The 26166-nt window shown below is 39.6% G+C and overlaps 1 protein-coding gene across 1 annotated transcript in view; it reads left to right on the top strand.

The window, feature by feature from the left end:
- Positions 1-26166, top strand: part of LOC139687042 (inactive hydroxysteroid dehydrogenase-like protein 1) — a 158686-nt gene that overhangs the window by 97054 nt on the left and 35466 nt on the right. Inside the window, exon 5 of the mRNA XM_071584146.1 lies at positions 20265-20492. Within this exon, the coding sequence (XP_071440247.1) occupies positions 20265-20492 (228 nt within the window). The remainder of the gene's footprint in view (positions 1-20264; positions 20493-26166) is intronic.

The raw sequence follows: 26166 nt of genomic DNA, 5'->3' as shown, positions 1-26166 counted from the left end.
TTATTTGATTCTCGCCTATGGTCCATTTTGGTTTGGGAAAATAGCGGTAAGAGCGACAGTTAAAGCTTACAACTGTTGTTGCAATAGCGCAGCAGAGGACGTCAATGCTTCCAGGATGGAAGAGAGGGATGTAGCCAAAGTTGGAGTCGGCATCTGCGAGTCTGCAGCCCGCCTCTTCTGGAGAAGAGGAATTTTTATTTCTTCCGCCGTCTCCCTGGCGACCGGAGCCGGCGTCGCGAGTGGAGGAAAGTCAAGATGCTTGCACATGGTCGGACGTTGGGTTGTGTTGGTTGGGTATCCCGGCTTCCACGCGTTGAAGGTACCAAGCGTACTCTGTTGATGAGAAGGCAGCTCTGTTTCAGCTGTGGTGTTCTTCTCCCCCTGGGTTGGAACGCCTTTCCTCCGGAGGCTAGCCATCTTCATCTCCTTCTGTTTGGCGTAGACAGGGCAGGTCCTGAAAAATGCAGGATGGTTTCCTCCGCAGTTACAGCCACAAGTGTTCTTCCTTTCCTTGTCCGGACATTGGATGCCTTCATGTGCACCAGCACACTTGTAGCATCGCGGGGCGGCCGTGCAGTTGGAAGATGCGTGTCCGAAGCGGGTGCACCGGTAACACATTTGTGGCTCCCTGTGCTGATATTTTGCCACCCTGACACGGGATTTCCGATGTGTCTTATGGCAAGCATTTCTTTTGTTTGCTATTCAGGGTTTTCCTTAACAACGACAAGATAGAAGGTTCCCTGCCGTACCTGATGCACCCGTTCCACCGGAATCCCCATGCGTCCATATCCTCTTTCAGTAGCTCAACTGGGTAGGTGCACGGAAGTCCACGAACTGCGTAGAAATTGGCTCGTTGCGATTTCGGGTCCCAGGTCGAGAATTGTGCATTTGACTGCACCAACAGCTGCTTTGCGGCCGCATAATCAGCCGCAGTCTTTAGTTAAAGTCTCGTCGAGTCGGCTGTGTGGATTGCAGTAAAGTACTTGTCCGTTGCCTCGGATCGGACTAGTTTCAGCAAGGCCGCGTGGTCTACTACATCGTATATGATGAGTGCCGGGGGGCGTGGTTCCTTTTTTCGGCTTGCCGGGGATCTAGATGGTGCAGATGAATTTTCAGCCTCCATCGCCACGGGAGCAGAAGAGATGTCCGTGCCCGGGTCCGTCACTAGCGGTGAGTATTTATTACTCGTGCATACCGGGCGCTTATTATTTGCTTCTTCAATGGAGAGCAATGGTGCGCTACGCTTCCCGGCTCCTCTGGGATCCTTGACGTGTCGCCAGTCGTCGTCGAATTTCGCTGCAGGGGCATACGGCCCGTTCTGATGCATGTGAACGTCCATATTTAGAGCGCCGACGGTATGAACAGAGTTTGAAGAAGTATTTTCCGGCTGCTGGTCGAGAAGAGTCCTTCTAATGTCCGCCGGTAGCGGCACGATGTCCATATTGGGCGCCCCGGGCGCCTTGCTTCGCTGTCCCTCGATTATTAAATGATGTCAGCAACCAGGGTTAGAAGTATCCAGTAGAATACGCCAAGGGAGGCGTGCGTCGAAATTTCAGTAGGTATATCACCAGGCCAGGTCTTCCTTTCCTTCCACTCAGAGGTCGAATCAGCGGAGGTCGGTCAGGTCAGGTCAGGTGAGGTGGTCCCCATAGAAGCAAACTTGCTATATATACCTTCTGATCGAGGGAGGGGGGTTGGTCAGAGAGGGAGGTTGAAGGGGTTAAAAGGTTACAATGTAGCTGGGAAGAAAAGATTCATCAAAGGTTCATGCCTTAAGAACGTGATTTCTGACGCTAAAGACAAAGTCCCCAGAAACGAGAGGAGTGGAGTGTATGAGTTAGTGCTCAGAATGTAACACCAAGTAGATTGGGCAAACAGGACGGAAATTTAAAGAAAGATTTGAAGAGCACCAAACATGTGTAAAAAAATAAGAACATAACATCCCTCTTTGCAAAGCATCTCATCGAAAGTGACCACAAAAGTGACTTTGTGACAAATATTATTCATTTTGAAAATAAAGGTCAAAGGCCCGATGCTTTGGAACAGTTAGAAATTTTGAAATTTGTCCGTTGGAAAGATGAGCTTGCCAACAAAATATTGTATCCCTCTCACTCCCCACTCCTAGGCCTAACACTCTTCTAAGTCCAAAGATGTAATTCTCTTATCTTCCCAACTACATTGTAATCTTTTTACCCCTTCAACCTCCCTCTCGGACCAACCCCCCTCCCTCGATTAGAAGGTATATATAGCCAGCCTACTTCTATGAGGACCACCTGATGATGACGTTCAACGTCGAAACCTGGGTCGCGTTTTTTTTTAAATAAAGTGTGTGGAATTACAAAGTAAATTATTTCATTTCATTTCAATATATTTAGGTATTGTTCTTTACACATGGGTTTCGTCAGCTGTTCGTTACCAGCCAAATGGTCCACTGAAATCGTACCCTAAATATTTATTACTCCTTCCCTCGCTCTCTTCAATAAAATGTCCAAGAATGTTTTCCTCTTTTCGTATTTTGGCTATCTTTCTTCATAACAAATGCACTGCGAGTATGATTATCCGTATGCAAAACAGTTTTACACAAAACTTTTTAATTTCTTGAATGCCTTTTCAATCCCTTAGTTCTTGTACTGAAAATACAGCAACAACATGTTAAGCTTCTGCAGTTGATAAGGGCGCGCAAGTTTGTTTTTCTAGAAAACTATGACACTGGAATACCCGCTTACAAAATTATTCGATCCACTAACACTTTTTCTCTCGCTTTTATCATCAGCCTAGTCAGTATCAGAATAGCCTTCTAAAATAGTTTTATTGCATTTTCAGTAAATTAAGCCCAAATGTTTTGTTTTAATATTACAAGGCTATATACCAGCTTTCCAGGGACTCTGCTGACTTTTCCAGCTGAGCTTTCGGCAGAGACAGGCAACTGCAAACATCAAGTCTGGCCGTGCTGTAATGGCCATATGCGCCAGGTTTCCTCAACTTTCGGAAAGAAGAGTCTATCTTCCTCTCACCATCAGGAATATGAAATACAGTTCCCATTAACTGGAGATTAAGTTACTTCCTTTGCTCTGGGGCATATTGAAGACTTAAAAATTTCTTTATCAATTCTGACTCATGTGTGTCATCTTTAAACACTTATCTGTTTGTGAAATTTTCATCCCCATAAACCTTTATAGATGTCCTTGTCCTCTGCTGAGAGTTCATATTCCAAAGCATGGACTACTCTGCTAACTGCACCAGCCATTAAATCACCGACAGCCAACAAAATGTTTTTAGCAATACCTACTGATTCATAACTATCCAAACATTAGTCATGACCTGATTTTTTACATACGAATTTTAAGGCGAACTGTTAAAAAATATTATTTTGGCAATGTGGAGCATCGTTTATTTTATTGTATCTTATTTATTTTTGAAACATTACTTTTTAAGTGACTTCTTCTTTTGAGTCCAAAATACACTTCTGTTGCCCAATCACCATTTAAATATGCGGTTGAAATATCAATCTGAGGAACATGGCAAACCTTTCTGAACTGAATGGACAAATGACGCCTTTGGTGTGGTAATTGTTAAAACTGCCGCATAAAGTAGACCGGGCATTACTTTTTACCTCTGTTGAAATCCTCAATCAACTAGTGATGGTTTTTAAGACCCATCTTGCTTTGCCGAAGAGCGTCCTTCCTTGGGGGAAATTAGACAGTGTCCATGTTTAAATCTACTTGTGAGATTCTAGCTCTTTTTTGCATACAACTATTTGCACAGACCGCTTTATCATGTGTCCCTGGATATTGAACATAGTTAAAAGACAATAAATTGGGTACACATCGCATCAACTTCAATACTTCAATTGGCTTATAATTCTCCCAAATTTAGTTACAGTAATTTTTGAGCTAATGTTTTGCTATTAATATTTATTTGTTTTAACATATTCTACTTTGTTTGGTGCCCATCCACCATTGGTGGTTAAACCTAAAAAATGCTCTTCTCATAATTGGTATTAGCTACAAAAAAGGCATCTCTGAGAGGTATTACAATCTCTTCAAAGGATTAACAAAGGAAGCCTCCTCTGCCATCATCATCGGATTGGCTCAAGCATCTCCATTTTATAGTTAGTCGGTTAGGATAGTTGCGCGATCCATGCCTTGCTCCCAAAGACCCTCAATTTGGATATGCCATTCCCTTCATACAAATGTGTTACAGGAGGAATATCATCATTGGCCCTCGTAGCACATATGCTGAGTTTATACACTGAACATAGCCTCTCCCTACAAACTCTTGGGTTGTGGGTCTCCGCAAACTCTGGGATAATTTTGTACGTTCTCGATCCAATGGTACATTTATTTCCATCCCGAGTCCATTCATCCCATTTTGTTTGAATGAGAAAGCCACCACATACTGAGCTGGCTTGTCTCTCTAAATATTTGAAAGAATATAATGAGAATCGTCTACCATCGTCAACTCTATGAAGCTTTAGTCAAAGACGCATCTGGGGGTTTTCCAGCTTTATGTAATATATTATGTTATCCTCAGCTCCGCTGTTCAACTTAATATATCCATCACAAAATCTGAGGAAACATCAACAATTTCTTCCATATACTTGCAATCGTTCTTACCTAATTGATTGACGAGTGTCAGTGCCTGAAATGCCGCAAATGTTAGATTGAAATAGATCACCAATTTAATGAAAATAATTTCTCACCTTATCATGAAACGGCTCTCGGAGAAATCTTCTTGCTTAACAATAAGTTCACTTAATTGGCTAAATGGCACGGCAAGAATTAAATTCACCTTTGTTCTCTCTATCTGTTCATAGTGAACAGCCTTTACCAGCAGGTTCACATTTCAATGGCAGATAATAAGAAAACAAACCTGATTCCGAACGAATTTTTCAATTTCCCACGCTCAATCTCAGAGTCGCGTCTTGCAACAAGGACTTTTCCTTGAAAAACTTCACACAATATCCTTTGTTTACTAACCGAGCCACACAAAGGAGATTTTGCTTCAATTCAGAAACGATTTGAATATTCCTTTTAATTTTCCCCCCATATGAAAATTACTGTCCACGTCCCTTTCTTTAACCTTCTCACCGCTTGCCACACGAATCACTCACTACATTTGGTAAATCTCTATATTATTCATGTATTTTTTTAGTTCAAATTTTACCAAATATTCGAATGAACTAGATTTTTTTATTAAATATTCGACATTGCCTCATTACGAAATGTTTTATTGAAGTTAACGAATTTCCATATAACTACTGCTGACCTGAAGTGCTTCCTTAAATTGAAAATGACTACCCTGGCTTCGACAGCCTCAGTTCATATGGACTGTATTTACTCTACTCCTCTTGCCTCAAGATGAAGACAAACTTTTGATTTCATTGCAACGCAACAATTTCAGAGTGTAAAAATCATTCGTCCTGATTTTTACATTCTGAAATTGTTGCATTGAAATGCACATTAGCGGATGACTACGTTACAAGTTACTGTTGCGGCATCTCCCGCACCAGTATTTTTTTGATTTCATCGTATTCTTAAGTTTTATGTTCTTTTATCCGTATTGTTAACATATTAATGGGGTAGCTTCAAATGATACTTCGCTATTTGCACTTCTCACACAATCCTAAAATTTCGTATTTATCTTTGTCTCCATTTATAAATTTCATTTTAACAAAGTTTACATGTTTTTTTCTTTATTTAATGTTTACATTACCATAATTGTTAAATGAGAGATACCAAAAGGTGGAGAATCTTTTCTGATTCTGTAATCCACTTACACACGTTTTCTAATTCTTTATTAAAAGAAAAAAAGCAAAGAAAATGAATTTCTAACTTTTCTTCTATTTAATCTAGAATTTTAATTGCTTACACTTGAGTACCAAGTTTGTGTACGCATTCTTCAGCTGAAGGACATTCTCATGTGCTGCAAGTAATACTTTAGCAGGCCGAACATCTTTAATTAGATCAAGATGCTTTTCTGTAACGAATTTAACTGTAATTGCCTTTTCTTTAGCATGGTTAACTTTAAAACCCTTTTTTAATTTTACTTCGATCTGATCAGGATCTGCATTCGCTACTTGCCTTCTTCCTGCCGGCAAAATTACCGTCAATTTTTAGCTGCATAAATTTTCTGCCGGTGATTAGGGATGCTGGACCTCTATAGGGATCGCTTTCGACACAGACGTTTCGCGCAAAAACTTGGAACAGCTTTTTACGACATTTAAATCATGGCTTCATTAAACTGCGCTTTTTCTTCGCCTACTTTAGCACTGATGGAAAACAGTATTTCATTTAGTGTCGGGCTCATAATCCGATATATTTAGTTAGGTATAAGGGTAAAAGAAAAGCATTCGAACCCTATACACTCACATGGTCAAAAAACCTATTCTTCCGAATTTCCGCTACACATGTTCCACATTGCGCATAACCGAAAAATATCTAACCCACAGTGTCCCGACAAAAACAATTTTACGGGCTTTAAGTTAAATAAATGCTGTAGCCAACTGAAAAAAGATGCGAGCGCTCTGTTTATCCAAGAAACTATCGGTCGAAGGCTTTATTCTATGTTTGGAGATTACCTTGGATTTTGGGAGCGTACTTAATGAAGTATAAGAATAAAGATTAGTGAAATTTTCTAAATATACATGTATAATGCAAATGTTGGCTCTGTAAGCATCCGAACGATATATGATAAGCAGTAATGGAATTGGATGAAGAGTGAAAAATGACTTTAATTGATTGCATTAAGAATGGGGTCTAGGTTATTTGTGTGTAAAATAAGTCTGGGGTCTAAATCTTCGTACGTAAAAAATACGCAGCTCAATTGAAACTCTTAGTCTGAGGCTGCCTGGACTGAAGCTCCACGTCAACAACCAATCTACCCTGTATAGATGATAGAAAAACAGCTATTCCACAATTCACCAGGTGACCTGATGATGTCACATTGTGGTGAAACCATGGTTGTCAATGAATGTTAATTGTGAAATAGCTGTGTTTCTATTATCTATGCAACGGAGAAATGCCACCCAGAAACGGCAAAAACAGCGTCACCACTCTACGCCTTGAAATGATATCCCTCGCTAAGTATGTAAATAGTTACTTGCTCTAGGTGAAAAAACCGACGACCCCAACCTATTTCTCTCCCCGAGCTTTCACTCGCCAACAGAATCCAACGGATTGAAACGCTCTATTGCGAACGCAGTGGTAGCTAATGCTTAGTTTTATGACTCTTGGTCTCGTGTTTGGGTAAAACTGCGATTCGTCATCATTTTCTCTAGCTCACCATTGGAGAAACTCGATAATTTTCTCAGTCTTTCGAATGAAGAACAAGCGTATCATCCTGTTGTTTGTATAAGTGACCAACTGATGATATACCATCTGAAAATCCATTCATTTCAGCGCATTTGATATCGAATTAAAATTACTACTGTCAATGTAGGAACATGCAATCAAATTTTGGGAGCATTGCCCTTTGAATGATTTGTGGCGCCAAAATTATTCGTTCTTGGGGATTAGTCCAGTCGATTAAGTTTCCTTGCAATGATGCGCATGCCATAAAATATTTTAAAATATGCATCAAATAATTTACATTCTGGATATCTAGTTACTGTAACGTGGGTTATGGATTTAAGAACTTAATTGTTTCTTAAATCCAGAGATTCAGGAAACGATACGCACAAAATGAAAAAAAAAAGAAAATGAAAGATACTCATCATTAAGTAGTTCTGTTCCGAGCCAATTTTTTTAGATTCATTGAGTTAACTAACCGAATAATTTGTCGCATACATTAGGCTCAATTCCATATAGCAGGAAGCTAGTCGGCTAGGCGCAGCTTCCCAACCCAATTTAGTAATCAGTCATTGCATGAGACAGGTATCACAGCGTATCCCTTAACGGCACTACCTTAATAATGACGGGAACTATCTACTTCGCCTTGGCTCTTATATAAATAAATCTACGCAGTCTTTTGTACTTGAGGGCCCAGAGGAACATTTATGCATATAATTTTTACCACTGTTGTTTCTTGGGCAGTTTTCACCCACTTAGTCATATTATCATGATTTGAAGCATTTTCCCTCCATCATCTTTCCAAATAAAACATTAGAAACAAACCGAACGTAAAAAGCGGACGCTTTTCATCTATGTAATTAGTTTTTCTGTACAATATTTGATCCCTGATTTAAGGACGTGGAATTTGTTTTTAAAACAAAGTCAAATTTTATTATTTACATGTGTGATCAAACCAAAAATGAGTGATTCCTACCACAAAATATTTCATCTAAACAAAATCCGCATTACTCGACAACGTAGGGTATTCAAGAGTGCAGTCTTAGTTTCCTCATCGAGATTATGCAAAGTGATGTTACCTAAAACCATAGTGAAGCATTGCCTCTTTAGTTCAGTTCAGTTAATTTTTAGTTTTTCAAAACTTTATTTTCACCTAAACAACCATTTTTGAAGGTATTGCCATCCATGGACTCGGAGAGGCAGTAGTATTGGTCGCTTGGGCTATTGTAAATGTGAAAAAATGAAAGAAAAATTCAAGAAGTCATCAGCTATTAAAAACTGCCCTTTAAAATGTACAGTCAACAAAAGACCCATAAATGTTAAGTGAAAAATCCAGGATAAGCTGAAAAAAGAACCCTTAATATTATTAAAAAACCTTTTCCTAACAGACTTCACGGTCTGTCCACCTGGCCTTGGCAACTCTGACTTCGGGTTGTACGAAGGGTTGGGTAGGGGGTGGGGTTGCCTAGATTAGGTACGCCTGAGCTGAAGGGAAGCTAGTTTCCTGTCCGCCGAAGCTTGATGGCATTTGATACTCCTGCAGCTGCGGAGGGCACTGTGAGTGAGTACGCCATCCGTCGGATGGGACGTTAAGCTGCGGATCCCTTGGGGCCTTTGCTTAAGAGTAGGTTAATGTTGGGTTTCTCTCCACCCTTCAACCTTACCTGTCCATCCCCTATGGCGCAAATTGCCCTAGCTGTCGGTCGCCTCTCCTAAATACTAGAACTAGCTGCATGCTTTTTCTTCTGATTCCTCAGCCCATTAAAATGGACATTTATTGTTGTGTCACGGCTTCATCATAGATTACCACTTAAATCGGTAGTGTATGATCCACGGACAAACAATTACACAGATCTGATCCGAACCTGCAAAGGATGTAATACCCTCAGTGGTACCTTTTTTCCGGAGAACCTTAGGAGAGTAGTAGCAAGGATACAATAATACTAATAAAAGATCTCTGTTGGAGTGAGAGTGAGACTCGATATCCCCATCGCCTAAGGTAGATTTTTTTGTTAGTCACGGGAGAAATATTTCGAGGTTAGAAATGGTGGCTCACTTCAGAGGTTGCTTTTCAATTCGTAACCATTTATAATTCATTAAATCCATTCGTTTATTACAAGATTCCCGAAAGAGTCGGGTAGAAATTTGGAGCAGCAAGGGTGTACGCATTTCATTAAATGCGGAGGGTGACCAGGGAAACGATTCGGAGAGAGACAATCCATCGGAAAAAAGGTTGTAATTTTCAATGATCTAATAAGATACGTATTTTATGTCTTGCGTAGTGTTAGCCAAATAATTTAGGCTATTTGGCCCGTAAACTAGTAATACACACGTGGGAATGATAAATTAAATTTTTACGCTGAGTATAAAATGAAAAATGTTTTTGAACTCTGCTGAACACTATGTATCGGTTCTAACAGGAACGACGTGTTACATGGAGATTTATCTCCACAAAAGACCTATATAATGGTATATTAGATGGGATTCTGATATGTTACGCTGTATACTCTGCTATATTCTTTCCCTTCCATATAATAATGAAAAATTTGCTATTGAAATTTCTTTGGATGAGATGCGGGAATATCCCAAGATAGAAATAATGTAATTACATTTTACCAGAAATTTTCCGAAAAGAAGAAATTAATTTGGTACATTATTTCTATTCCCTGTAAATAAAACTATTATCTTCCATTTATTTTCATGATTAATAATGTAAAACCAATTATAAAATAAAACTTTTCACATCGAAATATGGCCAATGCCTTCATAAAGCAATAAAAACTTCTCCGTTGACATTGATAACATTTTTGAACTGCCACATGCTGACGATTATTGCAAAAGTTTAGTGAGAGAGGCATTTTGCGCAAAATTTTATCCGTTAATGTAAATAAGTTATTTCGATACACTTCCTTAGCAATCACAATTCATATGAGAGTATATTATGAGTGACAAGATTAGTTGGTCATGAAGTGCCTGTCAAGTGATGGATCCTTATGAATATCATGGCATGGGATATCAAGCTCCATTGATGACTGCCACCCGAAAAAATGAAAGAATGAGAAATCCAAGAAAAGGGATTGCCAAAGTCTTGTAGAGTGGTTACCTTGGGGAAATCAAGCTTTCAAAACGTTTGTAAGCACACCCATGTGCATGATTATATCCTTCGATAGCACGGACTGGAAACGTTATGACACGACCCGAGACGATTTGATTTCCGTCAGCGTTCAAGTACTTGATTAAAAATAATTTGTCCGAAATTTTTGCAAGAAAAAACTTCAAAAAACGGCAATTATGAAATCAAAAAAATAAATCAATCTTCGAACTCGCACAATCGATTTCCACTTTCACTGCGAATTCTCGTTATCGCTTTGGTGTATTCCAAAGGTTATCGACACCTTAAAAATTCTAAATGACTCGCGGTGCTCTTCATATATGGAGCTCTAAAGAAAGCTCTATGGCAAAAAAATTTTATTCAAGGTTTTCAAGGAAGGAGTACAAATAGGTGGTAGAAAAAATCATGGAGGATGGTAAAGAGTTAAGTACCATCGGAGAAAAATGGAAAAGGATCAAGAAAGGGTTATCGAAAGCCACAAAAGACACTATTAAAGCCGTTAACGCTAAAAGGACTAGGAAACCATGGATCACGGACGAGATGATTACAGAAATGGATGAGAGGAGAATACAGAAATAGGAAAAATGAAGTACAAAGAATTAAACAATAAATTGAGGTGAGCTACAAATAAAGCAAATGAAGCATGGTGGAAGACGCAGTGCGAGGATATGGAAAGGCTGCAGAGGAAGGGTGAAATAGGTGCGATGCACAGCAAGGTTAAAACACTTTCGGGAAGTAAGAAGGGAAGATCAGTATGCTAACAGTTAGGGATAAGGCGGGTAAAATAATAGTTGCACAGAAAAGGTCCAAGAGAGATGAAGGAATATAATAACTGTATGGTAAAGAACATAGACCAACAATGTTGGAAAAAGAAAAGGAACATGGCGTAGAGGAAGGTAGCATAGGTCCAGGTATATTGGACGATGATAAAGATAGGGCATTAGGGAGATGAAGCGAAATAAGGCCGCGGGGGTGGATAAAATTCCTGCGGAAATACTAAAAGGTTTAGGCAAATGTGGGAGGAAGAGGCTATATGGGCTCATTCGTAGTATATATGAGGAAGGAATCTGGCCGGAAGACTTTGTGAGATCAGTTTTAGTTCCTATTCCGAAAAAGGTAAAGGTTACATCATGTGAGGACTACAGGACAATAAGTTTGATATCCAACGCAGCTAAATTTGTTCTCAGGATCATAAACAAAGGGATAGAGAGTAGGGCAAATGATTACTTAGGGGATGACCAATTTTGGTTTAGGAAGGGGAGACATACGCGTGATGCCATTGCAGTAATGAGGTTATTAATCGAGAGGAATATAGAACACAACCAGGAGGTATTTGCATGTTTCGTAGATTTCGAAAAAGCGTTTGATAAAGTGCATTGAGGAAAACTTATCAATATATTGAAGAAAATAGGAATAGATTGGAGGGAATGGAGGCTAATCCGCAACCTGTACATATCTCAGACTGCTCAGGTGCGAGTGGGGAACGGGGAGTCCAGTTGGGCAGTGTTAGGAAGAGGTGTAAGGCAGGGTTGCCCGTTATCACCATTGCTGTTCAACCTGTATGCAGAGGAAATGATTAAGGAGCCATGGGAAGAACTGGAGGTAGGAATGAAAGTGGGCGGGGAATTCGTAATATCAGTTAGGTTTGCTGATGACCAAGCTTTAGTTTGTCAGTCAGCCAAAGGTTTGCAAGCATTGCTGAGCGAATTGGAAATTCAGTGCGACAGGTATGGGATGAAAATCAATATTAATAAAACAAAGGTTATGCGATTTTCTAGAAAGAAAAAGGCTAAGCTAAACATTAAAATAGGAGGGCAAAAACTAGAGAAGGTAGAACAGTTTACGTATCTCGGTAGTGTTTTGGACCAACACGGTCAAAGAATTAAGGGCGTAAGGAGAAGAATTGCGCTAGGCAAAGAGGCTTTCACAAGGAGGAGGGAGTTGATGACACGGACGTTGAGTAAGGATGTTAAGAAAAGACTCGTAAAAACTTTGATATGGAGCGTAGCTATGTACGGCGCGGAAACGTGGTAATTGAAGCAGGAGGATAGACGTAGACTGGAGGCTTTTGAAATGTGGGTGTGGAGAAGAATGGAGAAGGTGAAATGGACAGAGAAGAAAACAAACGAGGAAGTACTTAGTATGGTGGGCGAAGAGAGGGGTTTGTTGGGAGCAATCATATGGAGGCAGGAAAACTGGCTGAAGGGGGTATTGACCGGCAGCGGGATGTTGAAGACTGTAATGGAGGGTAAAATGTTAGGTAAAAGAGGATAGGGAAGGAACAGGGTAGGGATGTTGGACGGGATGAAGAAGGTACTCAGAGATGAAGAGGGACCTGATGTAGAGTAGGATGTTGTGTTTTGCTAGGAGTCACAAAATGTTTATTTAGGAGCTGTTTCCATCCAAAAACCTACCTTAACCTGTAGATTATCTAATAATAATAATGTACAAAACTTTCTCAGAGGGCCGAGAAGATGTGAAGGACGAAGAGCGTGCCGGACGCCCGAGCACGGCAACAGCAGACGAAAACATTGATTAAGTGAATAAAATAGTATTGGTCAATCGTCGAATAACTGTTATAGAAGTTGCTGACGACCTAAACATATCGATTGGCTCGTGCCATTCGATTTTTACCAATTATTTGGGCATGACACGGGTCGCCGCGAATTTTGTACCAAAATTGCTGAATTTTGAGTGAAGAAAGCAACGCATTAATATTGCTAATGAGGTAATGGAATGACTCTGTCCGCGATGACCCAAATTTGCTCCCGAGGGTCATAACGGGTGACGAATCATGGGTGAAGGTTATGACGTGGAAACTTTCAAACTCCTAAACTTCCCAATGGTAGCTGCAACACAAGTCAAGGCAATAAAAAGTGTACCAAGTTCGGTCGAATGTGAATGTTTTGCTCAGAGATTACTTCGATTGCAGGGGCGTGGTGCATCATGAGTTCTTACCACAGGGTAGAACGGTTAATAAGGAATATTACCTGCAAGTTATGCGCCATTTGCACGAAGCAATCCGCCACAAACGCCCAGATTTGTGGATTGGCTTTTGCGCCATGACAACGCCCCTACTCACACATCGTTGCTTGTGCGCGAGTAATTGGCCAAAAACAATGCACTAATGATGCCGCAGCCACCGTATTCCCGAGAGGCCCCAGTGACTTTTCCTTGTTCCCGAAACTGAGGAGTCCAAGTTTTTTGAAGTGCTTCGAGGATTGGAAAAAACGTTGGTACAAGTGTATAAGATCTAATGGGGATTACTTTGAAGGTAACAAAATAATTTTTCATAAATAAATAAATAATTCTCGGAAAAACACAAAAGTCGCGATACTTTTTTAACAGACCTTGTTATTGCTGCAAACATAAAAGCAAGGACATTCCTGTTTGATATTCTTTGTTAGAAAAAGTTAAACGTTAAATTATTAATATGCTAGTCTGAAGAAATCTCGTATGAAAAAATAAAGGCTCAATGAAGTTGTAGCCCATCATGTGCCTAATTGTGTTTAGTACGAAACAGCGGTGTTCACTAATCTTACATTTGAAAACAAAAACAAAACTTACAAAACATTACAAAACTTGTTGAAAGTGATATCCGTAATTAAGTTAAGAAGGTCTTCCGATGTTTAAGCCAATTTCGCCCCTTGAATTTAGCTCTCAGTGCATTTTAAAGTCTGGCGAGATTGCAAACCGTCTCCTTGGTGGTGATCAATACGTAGCGTTTATTGTGCAAGAGCCGATGCATTTCATCCAGTGACGAATAAAGCACTTTAAAAATATTATAATAATAGCAATAAAATATTAATTATTTTATAAACTAGGCTAACTAGATAATGATGAAATTCTATGATGGATATAATATTCACAACTCTATGAAAATGAAAGGCTTATTTCACCCACCTTATAAAGTTTCGTTTTAGGGAGTTCAATGAATCAATCTCTGACAGACCGATGAATTTATTGAGATGAGGATTGATAACGTGAGTGAATTTGGGGAGACGAGATATAATTCCTCTTAAAACGCAGATCTCCCTACGGTGGTGATATAAGTGCATTTGCATTATAATTTTAAAGCTGTCCCGATTAGAAAGAAGCTACATCGGAGTAAGGTAGATTCCAAATAAAAAGTTTACTCACAAAGTACACTTTCCTAGTCGACATACTATATACAAAGCCACTTTTCCTCCGAAACCTTTTACTTTGTCTATTTACTACTTTTCTCTCCCATGAGAACATTTTAAGGAAGAATGATTACTCAAATGGTAAGACGATCGTCAAGAGACACGCAAGAACAGCTGAATTTTGCTGTTTAGGCAGAAAGATAATATGCAATTCAATGAGACCTACGTATACTTGCGATAGGCATAATAGTTGAATGTCATTCAGCGTCATTCCTAACTCCCATGACCCCTCATGGGAGTTGGCCGCAGGATTGTGCTACAGCTATGCATAAAATAGCAGGTTGTTTATCGCCTGATTACTGCGACCTTTATCATATGGTCACGGTAAATATGTGGTCCCTGACCTACTTCTCATCTACCGAGGCATAAACCTCCGACAAAGCTTCTTTGTCGGCATGTAACGAAAGAACCCCTCATTGCGGCTACCCAAGCCCTTCCCCGAAACTCGAGAGTAAAGAGAACAAGATGAGTCAGCTGGCCAAAAGTGTTCTTCTGAAAGCAAACACAGGAGAAATACTTCAACTCATCGAGTGTTGCCTTTCTAAGTGTTAGCATTCAAGGAACAGCCGATGTCGAGAGTATGCGTCAATGAGACTTAAAAACTCCTTTCACCGCTCGGTGGCGAGTCATTATGCAAAATAACCCTGAGGCTTCCCCCACTATGCTCGCGGAATAGGAATCCTGCGCGGGAGCTGGACCCGGAGGACTGATGTTCACGCCTCCCGGGGTCCAAGGTTGGTACTCGGACTGCACGATTGAGCACACCATGTCTCGCGAGGATCGGCAATGCGCAGCTATATTGTGGCGTTTTCATCTCTGCCTTCTATCAAATCTCTCGCCTCGTGTCGCTTTAGGGAGCAGCATTGATTGATTTATCCGAAGAGTACTTAACTACGGAGCAGAGGGTCTAAGACTCAAAAATCCGGCTGACACCACTTGGCACCCGCAACTTCATCCAAATTCCGTGATTTACCGACCGCCGGGGGCGAGATTATGGTTCACCATGTCGCGCGCGCGTTTTCGCTACCGTTATGAATAAGGAATACTCTGTCGTGTTCTTCAAATTTAGCATTCGCGGCTCCTGACGCCAACATGAATTATTGGTAATGGGTCGCAGGATCCACCATCGTCAAATGATTTGAGGAGGAAAAGTACACTCGTGGCCATGTCTCTCTTACCCCGATGTGCGAAGTTCACAGGCCGTAGAGCTTGGATCTACGGCCTGTCAGCTCTCTCCTCACCTCGCAAACCAACCACCGCTTCTTTTTTACTGCGGTGGAAATTTAGGTGAGAATGATAACACCTGAACGCATGTAATCGGGGTAAAGTGATCACGATACCATGTATTTTAAGATAACATTTTTATCAGTCACGAAATTGCAAGTATTGTTACAACTTGTATTTAGGGGTTATTATTTTATTTTTTATCAAGATACTATCAAAGCCAGTGACTATTTTATACCGGCTAGTATAAACCTCAATGATCATAATTTCAAATACTCGGGCTTTGTAATCATGGTATTTTTATTGACGTATTTTATCCTTTATTTAATGAAGTTATCTCGGGTCTTCCACCGGGTCAGAGGTTCCGCAGGCCAATATGGAACCCCTACCGGAGAAAAGGACCCGAGACCCGAGAAAACTTCATGAAGCAAATACGCCGGGAAAAAACCAGATCTTACTATTTTATCCTTTGATGTAAATTTTATGTGGACACAGACAAATACCGTTAAATTGCCAAGCATCGCCTAAAAAGGTAAAGCCTGATCCTGTTCACAAAAAGAAACCCTCTTTAACTCTCAATACTTTTTACTTCCCTTCATTTCATCAAACATGCCTATGTTTTCCTCCCGCTACCTCTCGTGCCTGAAGTTCTCTCTTCCATCTGTCTTCAACAATCCACTGGCAATCGGAACGTTCTGAATTCGCTTTTATTGACACCTTTGGATCTCCACAGCAACTCTCTCCCTTCCCTCGCCAAACCTGGCATTTCTTGGTTTCTCTTGGTACCTTTACGTTGGAAAACACGGGTGACAATGGGCAGTGCCGTGTTAAGCCCCTAACACTCTCAATCCCAAATCTCGATCCGCCACACACGCACCTCCACAACTATCTCCCACACTCGTGAAATAAACGATATTCATATTCATCTAAAGTAGGATTAAATTAAATACTACCGGACTTGGTGCCCAGCTAGACTTTTTGGGGACTTGCAACGTTCGGGAGATTTCCTCGGCTCTCTCCACATTTTCGGAACATTACAATATCTATCGCCGCAACGTATGTAGATTTTTCCAGGCAAATTATTATTTTCATTATTACATTTTCCCACCTAATTGAATGTTCCAAAAGTATGTCTGGCGAGAAAGTTAATGGCAAAGAAATCAGAGTATGTAAAAACTGATAAAAGTGAAAGTAGAGAAGATACTTCATATAAATGTAAAAATGCGGAATGAATGAACTCTAAAAGAATATGCTGGACTCGAATCCGGCGGAAGGTGATAAATGCGTCACAGAATTAAGTGAGAGTGATGGGTGGGAACATTTGAAAGGAATGGACGCTCAATGCGGACCGTGCATGCAGGAAACGTATGAGTGGAAGAATGAAAGATGGTTGGTGGAATGAAGAAGAGAAAGATTCCGTGAATACCAAGAAATGTTTGGATGAGAAAACGATATTTGCGGCTAAAGGTGATGAAACTAGATGGATAGATTGTAACGTGAACAAATAGAAAGAGAGAAAATACAAAAAATATAGAAAAAGTAGCACGATTGGAAAAAATATAAACAGCAGAAATAGGAAGAAAATACAGATTGTCTTCGAAGGAAATTAAAAGCTATTTTTGACATGAGTAAAGAGGGCAGAGCAAAGAGAATGCAAAGGAAGGATTTTGCCATTAACAATAATTTTATTTATTTATTATGCATTAGCCTGAAAACAGCACTTCGGCCTTTCCATTGGACTATGAGCCATGATATAGCAATTTGACAATTACATACACCGATTCTTTGGGTGAAGGAAACCCCACCTGAGAGGGAATCGAGCCCGTGACCTCAGGGTTTGAAGGCGAGGGCGTAACCCCGCCGCCACCGGAATAGTGGATTAATTAATACCAAGTTAAACTAATTGTGAGAGCTTAAATAATAGAGAAAGGGAAAATAGAAGGTAGCCAAAGTCAGTCGATTGTATAAACGCCCAGGGGAGTTTATATCAAATAATAAATTAAACTGAAGATTAAACTGAATAAATTAAACTGAAGATTTAAAACCTGCATGCATTTTAAAAATAGGAATAGATTCAGGGATGGAACATATATGAAGGGAATGAATACAGGAGTATGAAAGCGGTTACTTCTTCTGATTTGGTTTTGGGAATGGCTTGAATTTGCTGGCAAAATTTAGATCTTTTAACTGATGGAAAGAATGCAAGAATTGCACCTCCGTGTTGGGGAAAATCGAGGTAATAGATGAAATGTGATAACCATAGAGGTTTTAGCTTATTAGACATACCAAGGAAAGTGTTTGGTTAAGTGTCTCTTGAAGAGTACGGAAGAAACTTAGGGCAGTATTCGGTGTGTTCATTGTGTCCTTGTACCCGGTGAAAGATATGTGGATGTGTCTCCTTGCACTTCAGCAAGTACCGAAGAAACGTTTTGACGTTGGAAGGAAAATTGACTTTACATTTATCGAGTTGTAGAAGGTACATGACAGGGTGAATTGAGGAAAGTTATCGAAGGTTTCGAGAGAATATGTAGTCAGTCTGCAGTTATTGAATACTGTAAAACCAATGAAAGGTACGATATGTTTTCACTCTTACAAGCCATAAAGCGTATTTAAAAAATTACCGTGTATATTTGGAATATGTAGTATTTATCATAACAAAAATAATGTAAAATAATAAATATTATTTTCCTCTAGAAGCGGAGGGAAGTTAAATTTTGGAAACAATATTTATACTAAGTAATGATCAGAATTACTGTAGATTGAGGTGAATAAGATGAAGAAGGAATCATAAAGAAATGGAGTAAAAATTAAAGTTAAATCCAAAACAAGTGAGTTTCACGTAAAAAATTTATAATCACCCTTTTCACACCATTTATTTATTAGCTTTATAATTAATTTAGGTACAATGGTGCTCATTTACGCGAACCGTTCAATATACGAATGTTTCGAGATACCAACTTTTTTCAACTTCAGCTTTGGCTCATAGACACGAGTTAACTCTAGAGATTCGAACACGCTGCAGTTTCTAATGTAGCGTACCACATACTACTTAGTGCGAGCAACGATATACGTTATTGGCATCTGTTCGAAGGCGCGTACTGCCAATGATTCCGCTGTAATATGCATGCCCCGTTGCACACTTCACTGTTCGCAGCGCCGTATTGGCATTTTGTATGTAATTAATTTACGGCGAACGCGTAACGTATTCACTGTTGTTTTTAATATTCCTTAAACAAAAAATGCACTTCTTCAGGTTTGCAGACGGATCATCCACAGTATTTTCTAGTCATCAACTGAACACCTTTTCAATAAGTTAAAGTAATATTTTAGAAAATATTTTTCGCATAAAAAACAAAATATTTTGTTGCTGTGAATTTTCTATTTCATATTAAGCACATTTGTAAAATCATAATTTTTTACTTTTCCCCGCAGTCTTTATTGGAACAGATTCCTAGATTTTCCATTAGATAATTATTAAATTGTATTTCGAGTTAAAAACCAAGAAAAAACGTTAACGTTGTAGTACCAATGTATTATTAACCATTAGTGAACTTTAAGAAAGCATATATTCACCTTATTGTCTGCTGCAAAACTTTCTCAGGTAAGGGAGTCAAATGATCGAAGTCAAAAGCTCTGGAAGGAACTCCTGAATACTTTTGGAAGCCTCTCCACTTTCACTTAAATATGCTAATCTCCTCCTACATTTACATTTCTACTCATTGACCATAACCCGCTTGAAATAGACAAACGCCATTCACTCTTGTGAGTGCGTATGCCTGTATACACGCGCACTCATACAAATATATTCACGTTTATCACAGACATTCTAAAATTTTAAAACCTTGTTCATTTCACAATGACAGTATTAATATTTACGTAATTTTCTGGAGTCTTAAGTGATAATTTTCTCACCCTTTCATAATGTTACATTTACATAAAACGAAATAATAATTTATGTAAATACTAATACGAACGACAAAATACTATCTCCATGCCTATAAAGAGCGTTAACTCAGGGAATGCTTCACTGGAGACACATTCGTATTTTTGACATCTCCAACGCAACCTTTGATGCCGTCGTTTTAAAGCATATTCCCAAAGACATCATCGCCCATCACGGAAGAGGAGCCACCAACCCGAAGCGAAGGTGAGGATCCGTGACAGTGAGAATGGAATTGTGGAAACAGCGATTCGTGAAATATTCAGATTGGGAAAATATCTACTAGCCCGTCATCATTGGCGCGAAAGAATGAGATTTGATTTCAAAAGATAAATGCAAATGGTTATAATTAAAATAATTTTTTGGGGAGGAAGTGGCGTGTTTTTCTTCCGTTCTCCTTGGCCGGCCACTCCACTCCGCTCGGCCGAGATGGGGAGGGAAGCCGAGGCGAAACGCTCGCGGAAGTGTTCACCTCTACACATTTGCTCACGCAAACACATCTCTCCTTAACGCAGCTGTTCCTGAGGAGTTTCTCCGACGCCCTCCGCTATGAGTACCAAGGGACGGGCATCACCGTCCAACACCTCTCCCCGCTCTTCGTCAACACAAAGATGAACGACTTCAGCCATCGCTTGCGGAGGTCCACCGTCTTCGTCCCGGACGCTGCAACCTATGCCAAGAGCGCCGTCAATACCCTCGGCCTCTGCGACCACTCGACGGGCTACTGGCTGCACGGGATACAGGTAAGGGTAGTGTGAGAGCGGCGGTAGTGATGCAGGTCGGGGAGGAACGTCCCCCTTGCAGGGCCGTGTCTCGAATCTTTCGAGACGCACGCGATGGATGATGGGTTGGGCGCGGCGAGTGTGGACCGCTCGTCGGCTAGACTGCCCCTGGCAACATATTTTTGCAGAGTATCAGGGAGACTAAGAGTGAAATAGAAACTTAAACGAGTGTTTTCCACGTACCCACGACCCAATTCTCTTGGACTGGCAACGTCCTCGAGTGTTGTTCCCCAAGTAATTCTTCCAGACTCATGCAGAGCCTTGCGATAAGGTGTAGGTGGCTAGTAAATTAGGGGAAGCAAACGCTAATAGACTGAGGTATCAATAGATTTTCATCAAAAAATTGCCTTAACTGTTTGTGCATAGAAAGGAACCCTAAAATATAATGCACAAATTTTTTACGCCAGATTTGCTGCACACAATGCGTTTGCAGTACGATTTTTATTATTTGAATTTCCCCACGGCTCCGATTTCAGCAGAGCAGATTTCTTAGTCAAATTGAAATGTATGATATGGAGATTTTGGAATGTTGTAAAATATAAGAGGATAACCTTCCAGGGTAAAACCATCCATACAATATCTGCCACGAGGTTGGTGAAGGCAAGTGAAATTCACGCATTCGTGGAAGGGGATGGGGAGTTACTTTCCCTGCGCCATCAATATGTTTTTAACTTTCTAGCAACGAGATAAAAAGACCAATTGGATTTAAGATCACCAGAGAACCTTCGGTCAGAGGACCAAACCCTTTTCCACTAGGCCACCACACCCCGTGATTAATACGAGGCTCAAACGAGCTCAAATATCAGAGCTACATAATAACCCAACTTATGCATTTACGAAACGAAAGATGTAGGATTTCATGCTCAAAATTAGTTTTTATACAAGGCATTATATTGAATATGCAGTAGCCGATTAAAATAAGTTTTCCCAGCATGATTCTGAAGTAACTGATTCAGAAATTCCTGGAAATAAAGAGAAAGTGGGATATTATTTTACTGTTTCATATTTGTTCGAATTTTTCTCATTTTTTCTAGCTACACTATCCTTACACCATTACTGCTCAAAGAAAATTTCACCTTTTGTATAGAGTTAAATGCATACGTTTCTTTAATAAAATTTGCCCTCCTCCCAATCTTTGTCATTATAAATTCAACTATTTCATACATAAAATGGTGATCCTAATAATTAAATAATATATTAATAATAATATCACAATTTTAATAAAAATGATCTTTGGGTAGCTTACATGCAGCATTTTATATTAAATTGCCATACAGCTATATTTGTATTTTTTTACATCGCACTGATACCGTCGGATAATGTTCTTTGGTTACACATTAAGGTTATGCTTTTATCTGTCCATAAAAAAGCATCATTGGGTGGCAAGTGCTTCAGTATTTCGAAAGCTTTGAATCTAGACGGCCCACCTATTAATGATTTTCCGATACCCGCTTGCTCGCTGTGCCAAGAGCGTTTGAAATTCTAGACTCACTCCATTGTTTGGAAAATATGGATTCCTTTCATTAAAAATATACTAATAGTGAGACCGATATTTTGTCCTCTCGTCTTCCTATGGAAAAACTGAAGGTGTCCATCGAATTCTAAGAGTGAAAAGACCTCATTCATCGGTCTCTTGTTAAAGCTACCAAATTGACACATTTATAGACTGGGAATATTAGTGGTGCCTTGCTGCGGGAACTTGTAAGCAGCATTTTATAAAATAATTTTTGTTAACTTCTGCTAGATTAGGTTTCGCTTCATGTAGGCGAAGGAACGTGTTGTAAGATTAAATGGTCTGTGGAATAGTCCGAGTGCTCTTTTTCAATGGGCATATGCTTTGCTGCTGTATTAAATAACTTAATGAGAGGTACGGCAATTTGATAATTTATACCCCGGTTTTAAAACTGTAATTCATATAAATAAATAGTTAAATAAAACAATTTCTGGCGTCACTTGGTGGAAAATCTTCATATTGAAATAGACAATAAAAAATGGCTTGGCTTTTCCACATGGAAATTTTTTTAAATTTACAGCCTAGGTTTCGTTATGGTATACCATCATCAGGTATAAATACAGGCCAAACACAGCATATGACGGAGGGGAAGAGGAGGGAGGGAGGGAAACAAGGATTGGTTGAGGTAGGGATTAATCCAATGTAGGCCTTTGACAAAGCAAAACCTTTTTCAACACTGCATTAATTCCTTCTCCCAGTCTGCTAATTTATCAATATTACCAATCCTCCTCATCAGCCCTCTCTTCCTACCTCAACCAATCCCTGCTTTCCTCCCTCCCTCCTCTTCCCCTCCGTCCAGAGCTACATATACTGTGTTCGACTTGTATTTTTACCTGATGATGTCAGACCATAACGAAACCTAGGTGGTAAATAAAAAAAATTTCTATCTGGAAAAACCATGTTGTTTATTGTCAATTTCAATAAATAAATTGTATAAATATATGTTCTTTAATCGTTTCGTATCCCATTCTTTGTGTTCTATTATCACAAAATAACTACTATTTTAAATGCTCATGCATACAATAAATATTAGTATAAACCAAGTAAAATCTATTTAAACGATAGGACCATAAGAAACTAAGAATAAGCTGTAGATATTTGCCATGCTCTAGTACACAGATACACTGGCATCGTAATATTTAAGGCTATACTGTAAAAAGTAAATGCGCCTGCGGGGATGAGTCATTACGGACGACTCTTATCTTAGACACATGTTTATTCATACATGCTTCTCTCCATTCAAAATTTAGCATCATGGAATTGAGCATGAATAATTATCATTTTTGCATTCCTTTGCAAATGGTGGTAGAAACGAGTAAAATATTTTGGTAGAAACAATAAACTGGATTTATAATTTAAATTATTTGTATGTAAGTAAACACTTAGTAAGTATGAAAATGAATATCTTCAAAATTCACCGATTTGCTATAGGGCAACGAGACTGGGAACACAATAAAAATAAAAGCGAGGCATTTTTTGTAGCACCGCTGAGACCTTTCAAAACGATACATTTTTTGTGGCACCGTTGAGGCCGATGAAAATGTGGCTTGCAACACATTGATTTGATAGTGACGCAGAATCACACGCTGGTGTGAACAAGTGGTTAAAATTTAAGGCAGCAGAGTTCTTCCGAGACGGAATTGAAAAGGTTGTGCATGGTGATGATACATAACTCAATTTGAATGGTGTCTATGAAAACAATAGTTTAAGAATAAGTCTTTGTAATGTATCCAATAAAACTTTGTCATGTCTCTAGGTTAATATTTTATTTCAAAACGTAAGTTACTTTCTGGGCAGCCTTCGTACAAAACCAAAAGCAAGCATACAGCCTCGTGAGTAACGTGCTCGATGAATTTCTTTAATTTTTGGGTTCATTTTCTGTACTGATCATGGGAATTGTGCGCTATGCAGTTGTAATGACCGAAATACCTGAAGAAAACCTCTAATCAAATTATATAATAATTTCATTGCCGAAGGAACCTGTGAATTCAAGGATAGAGATATTGACTATAAGATCGCTCGTGATAATCCAGCGAAGTCTGTAGGAAGCTTGTTCTTAGGTTCCCAGTCCCCATAAAACGTCGCCTTTTTCTCATAACAAGGACTTCATGGGAAGTGACTGGTAGCAAGATTAAAAGAGGAAAAAAACTGCAACTCGGAATGTATGAACTGCACGCTCCATCGGGCTCTTAATAAGTCAACCCTCGGCTTTATTACTGAGGTGTTGTTGAAACAGATTTGTTATAAATGCCTTTCTTCAGATTTACATATGATAATTTATAAAAAACTATCAAATCTCAAAAGAATTTTAATAAATGATGAATATTTTAGGATTGTTGAGCGGTGGTAACGTAGCCGTTTCCAAATTTTGTACAAGAATTACAATTGAAAGGGTCACGGTAGGTAACACTCTAAAGGAGATAACTTCAGGCGTCACTTTGTGGACGCCTGAAGACCTGAAGATGACGCTGAGCGTCGAAACCTAGGTCGTGAATAAATATTTTATGTGGAAAAACCAAGTGTTTCTTTTGCAATAGGTAACACTCTGTTCCTACTGTCCCACCAATTTTCCTCTATCATAGACATACTGATGATATTGTTTTTGCAAATTTGACCAAGTAATAGCTCTAGCTCATCCATTAACCAAATATTATGGTATGCTTTCTGTTAACGAATATATTTAAAGAGCACTCAGTATGCAAGAACATGTTCTCTAGAGTAGTCTGTTTTTCTCGACTCCACCCCTTGCTTTGCCTCCTATTATATTGTGTGCTACATTTTTTTATGTCCTCTCCTGTGATTTTGTTATTTCAAGGACGTGCATCTCTGTATAACCCTGTATCTTCATTGTTTGCCACCCTCCTAATTAACCATAATTATCGTGAGTTAGAATGAATCTTCTGGAAATGCGTTTCAAGATTATTGTTTCTTTGACTGTACCTACTTTTTTTTTCTTGTGCCATTACATTCCTTCCAATTTTCTTAGCTCGAACTAACATTCTTTCTTCTGAATTAAGCGCTCTAACCGTTATTAGCACTCAACCCAGGACGTTCGGAGACTCCAACTACGAGCTTTACATAACTGACTAACTTTACTAGGGGTGCTACTTCACGGTAGGAGTATAGCATCTCCAACGGAGAATAAGTCAACGAGTGGGAGATGGCGAACCATATTTACTGTTTATTGTGAGCTTCCACGCTTTCAAGCGAATGATATCAGCCTCGCAGCACTCGAACGGACGCAAAACTGATAGCGGTAATTGGGCACTAATTTTAAGTATTTTTTGCTGTTGGTAGCACTTGCGAGAAGACGCATTATTTTATCGTTGCCTTCCGCGTGGGTTTATAGACTCAAATGGGGGCGAATTGAGAGAGTAAGCGAGGTGCTCGACCGGTGTACTTAGCATCTTCGATGGAGAGGCATCGACGCAACGGTGACTCGGCATTCCATCCTAGCAAGGTACTCGACCGCGCAAATAGAGCCAGAGGTGTCGAGAGATAAACTCGAGACAATGGAGTCACCAGGGTTTCGCCATCGTCAAAAAGCAGAAGAGAAAGGGAATGTTTTCTCTCCCTCACCTTTGACTGAGAGAGCGAAAGGGGACGTGCAAAGAACGGAACTCTCGCTGTGAACCAAACTAACGTGGCCACTGATCGGATTGTTGTGAAAAGTTCCATCAAGAAAAAAGGTGCACAATTGCAGGAGTTGGCTGCTCGTGAAACTGTTTCGATATGTACGCCGAGTAAAGAGGAGTTGAGCCCCATATGAAACTGCCGAAAACATAAAAACAGTTATGTACGATTACTTCCACCCCATTTCATTTTCCACCGTCAAGAGTTGGCCTAATTCCTCAGGTTTGAGTGGCTTGTTGAGCACCCGCATTGACCCACATTTTCTTATCAAACTTAAGTCTTTCCACGGGTAGTTACTCAAGTAATTGACTCAGTCAAGTATTTAGAGAATTTCACCTTCTTTGATTAAAAAAATGGCTGGGATGAGTAAAAAAAACCGAATATTAATTTGAGTACATTCCCGTGCATGTGTTAGGCGAGCAATATTATTTTACTCTTATAAAGATATTTTATTCATTCAGGACAAGGAAAAATACTTTAAAGTAGCAT

The sequence above is a fragment of the Hetaerina americana genome, unplaced genomic scaffold (genome assembly GCF_022747635.1).
Source record: "Hetaerina americana unplaced genomic scaffold, ioHetAmer1.1.p SCAF_16, whole genome shotgun sequence".
Classification (NCBI taxonomy): domain Eukaryota; kingdom Metazoa; phylum Arthropoda; class Insecta; order Odonata; family Calopterygidae; genus Hetaerina; species Hetaerina americana.
This window is presented reverse-complemented; position numbering and strand designations above follow the sequence as displayed.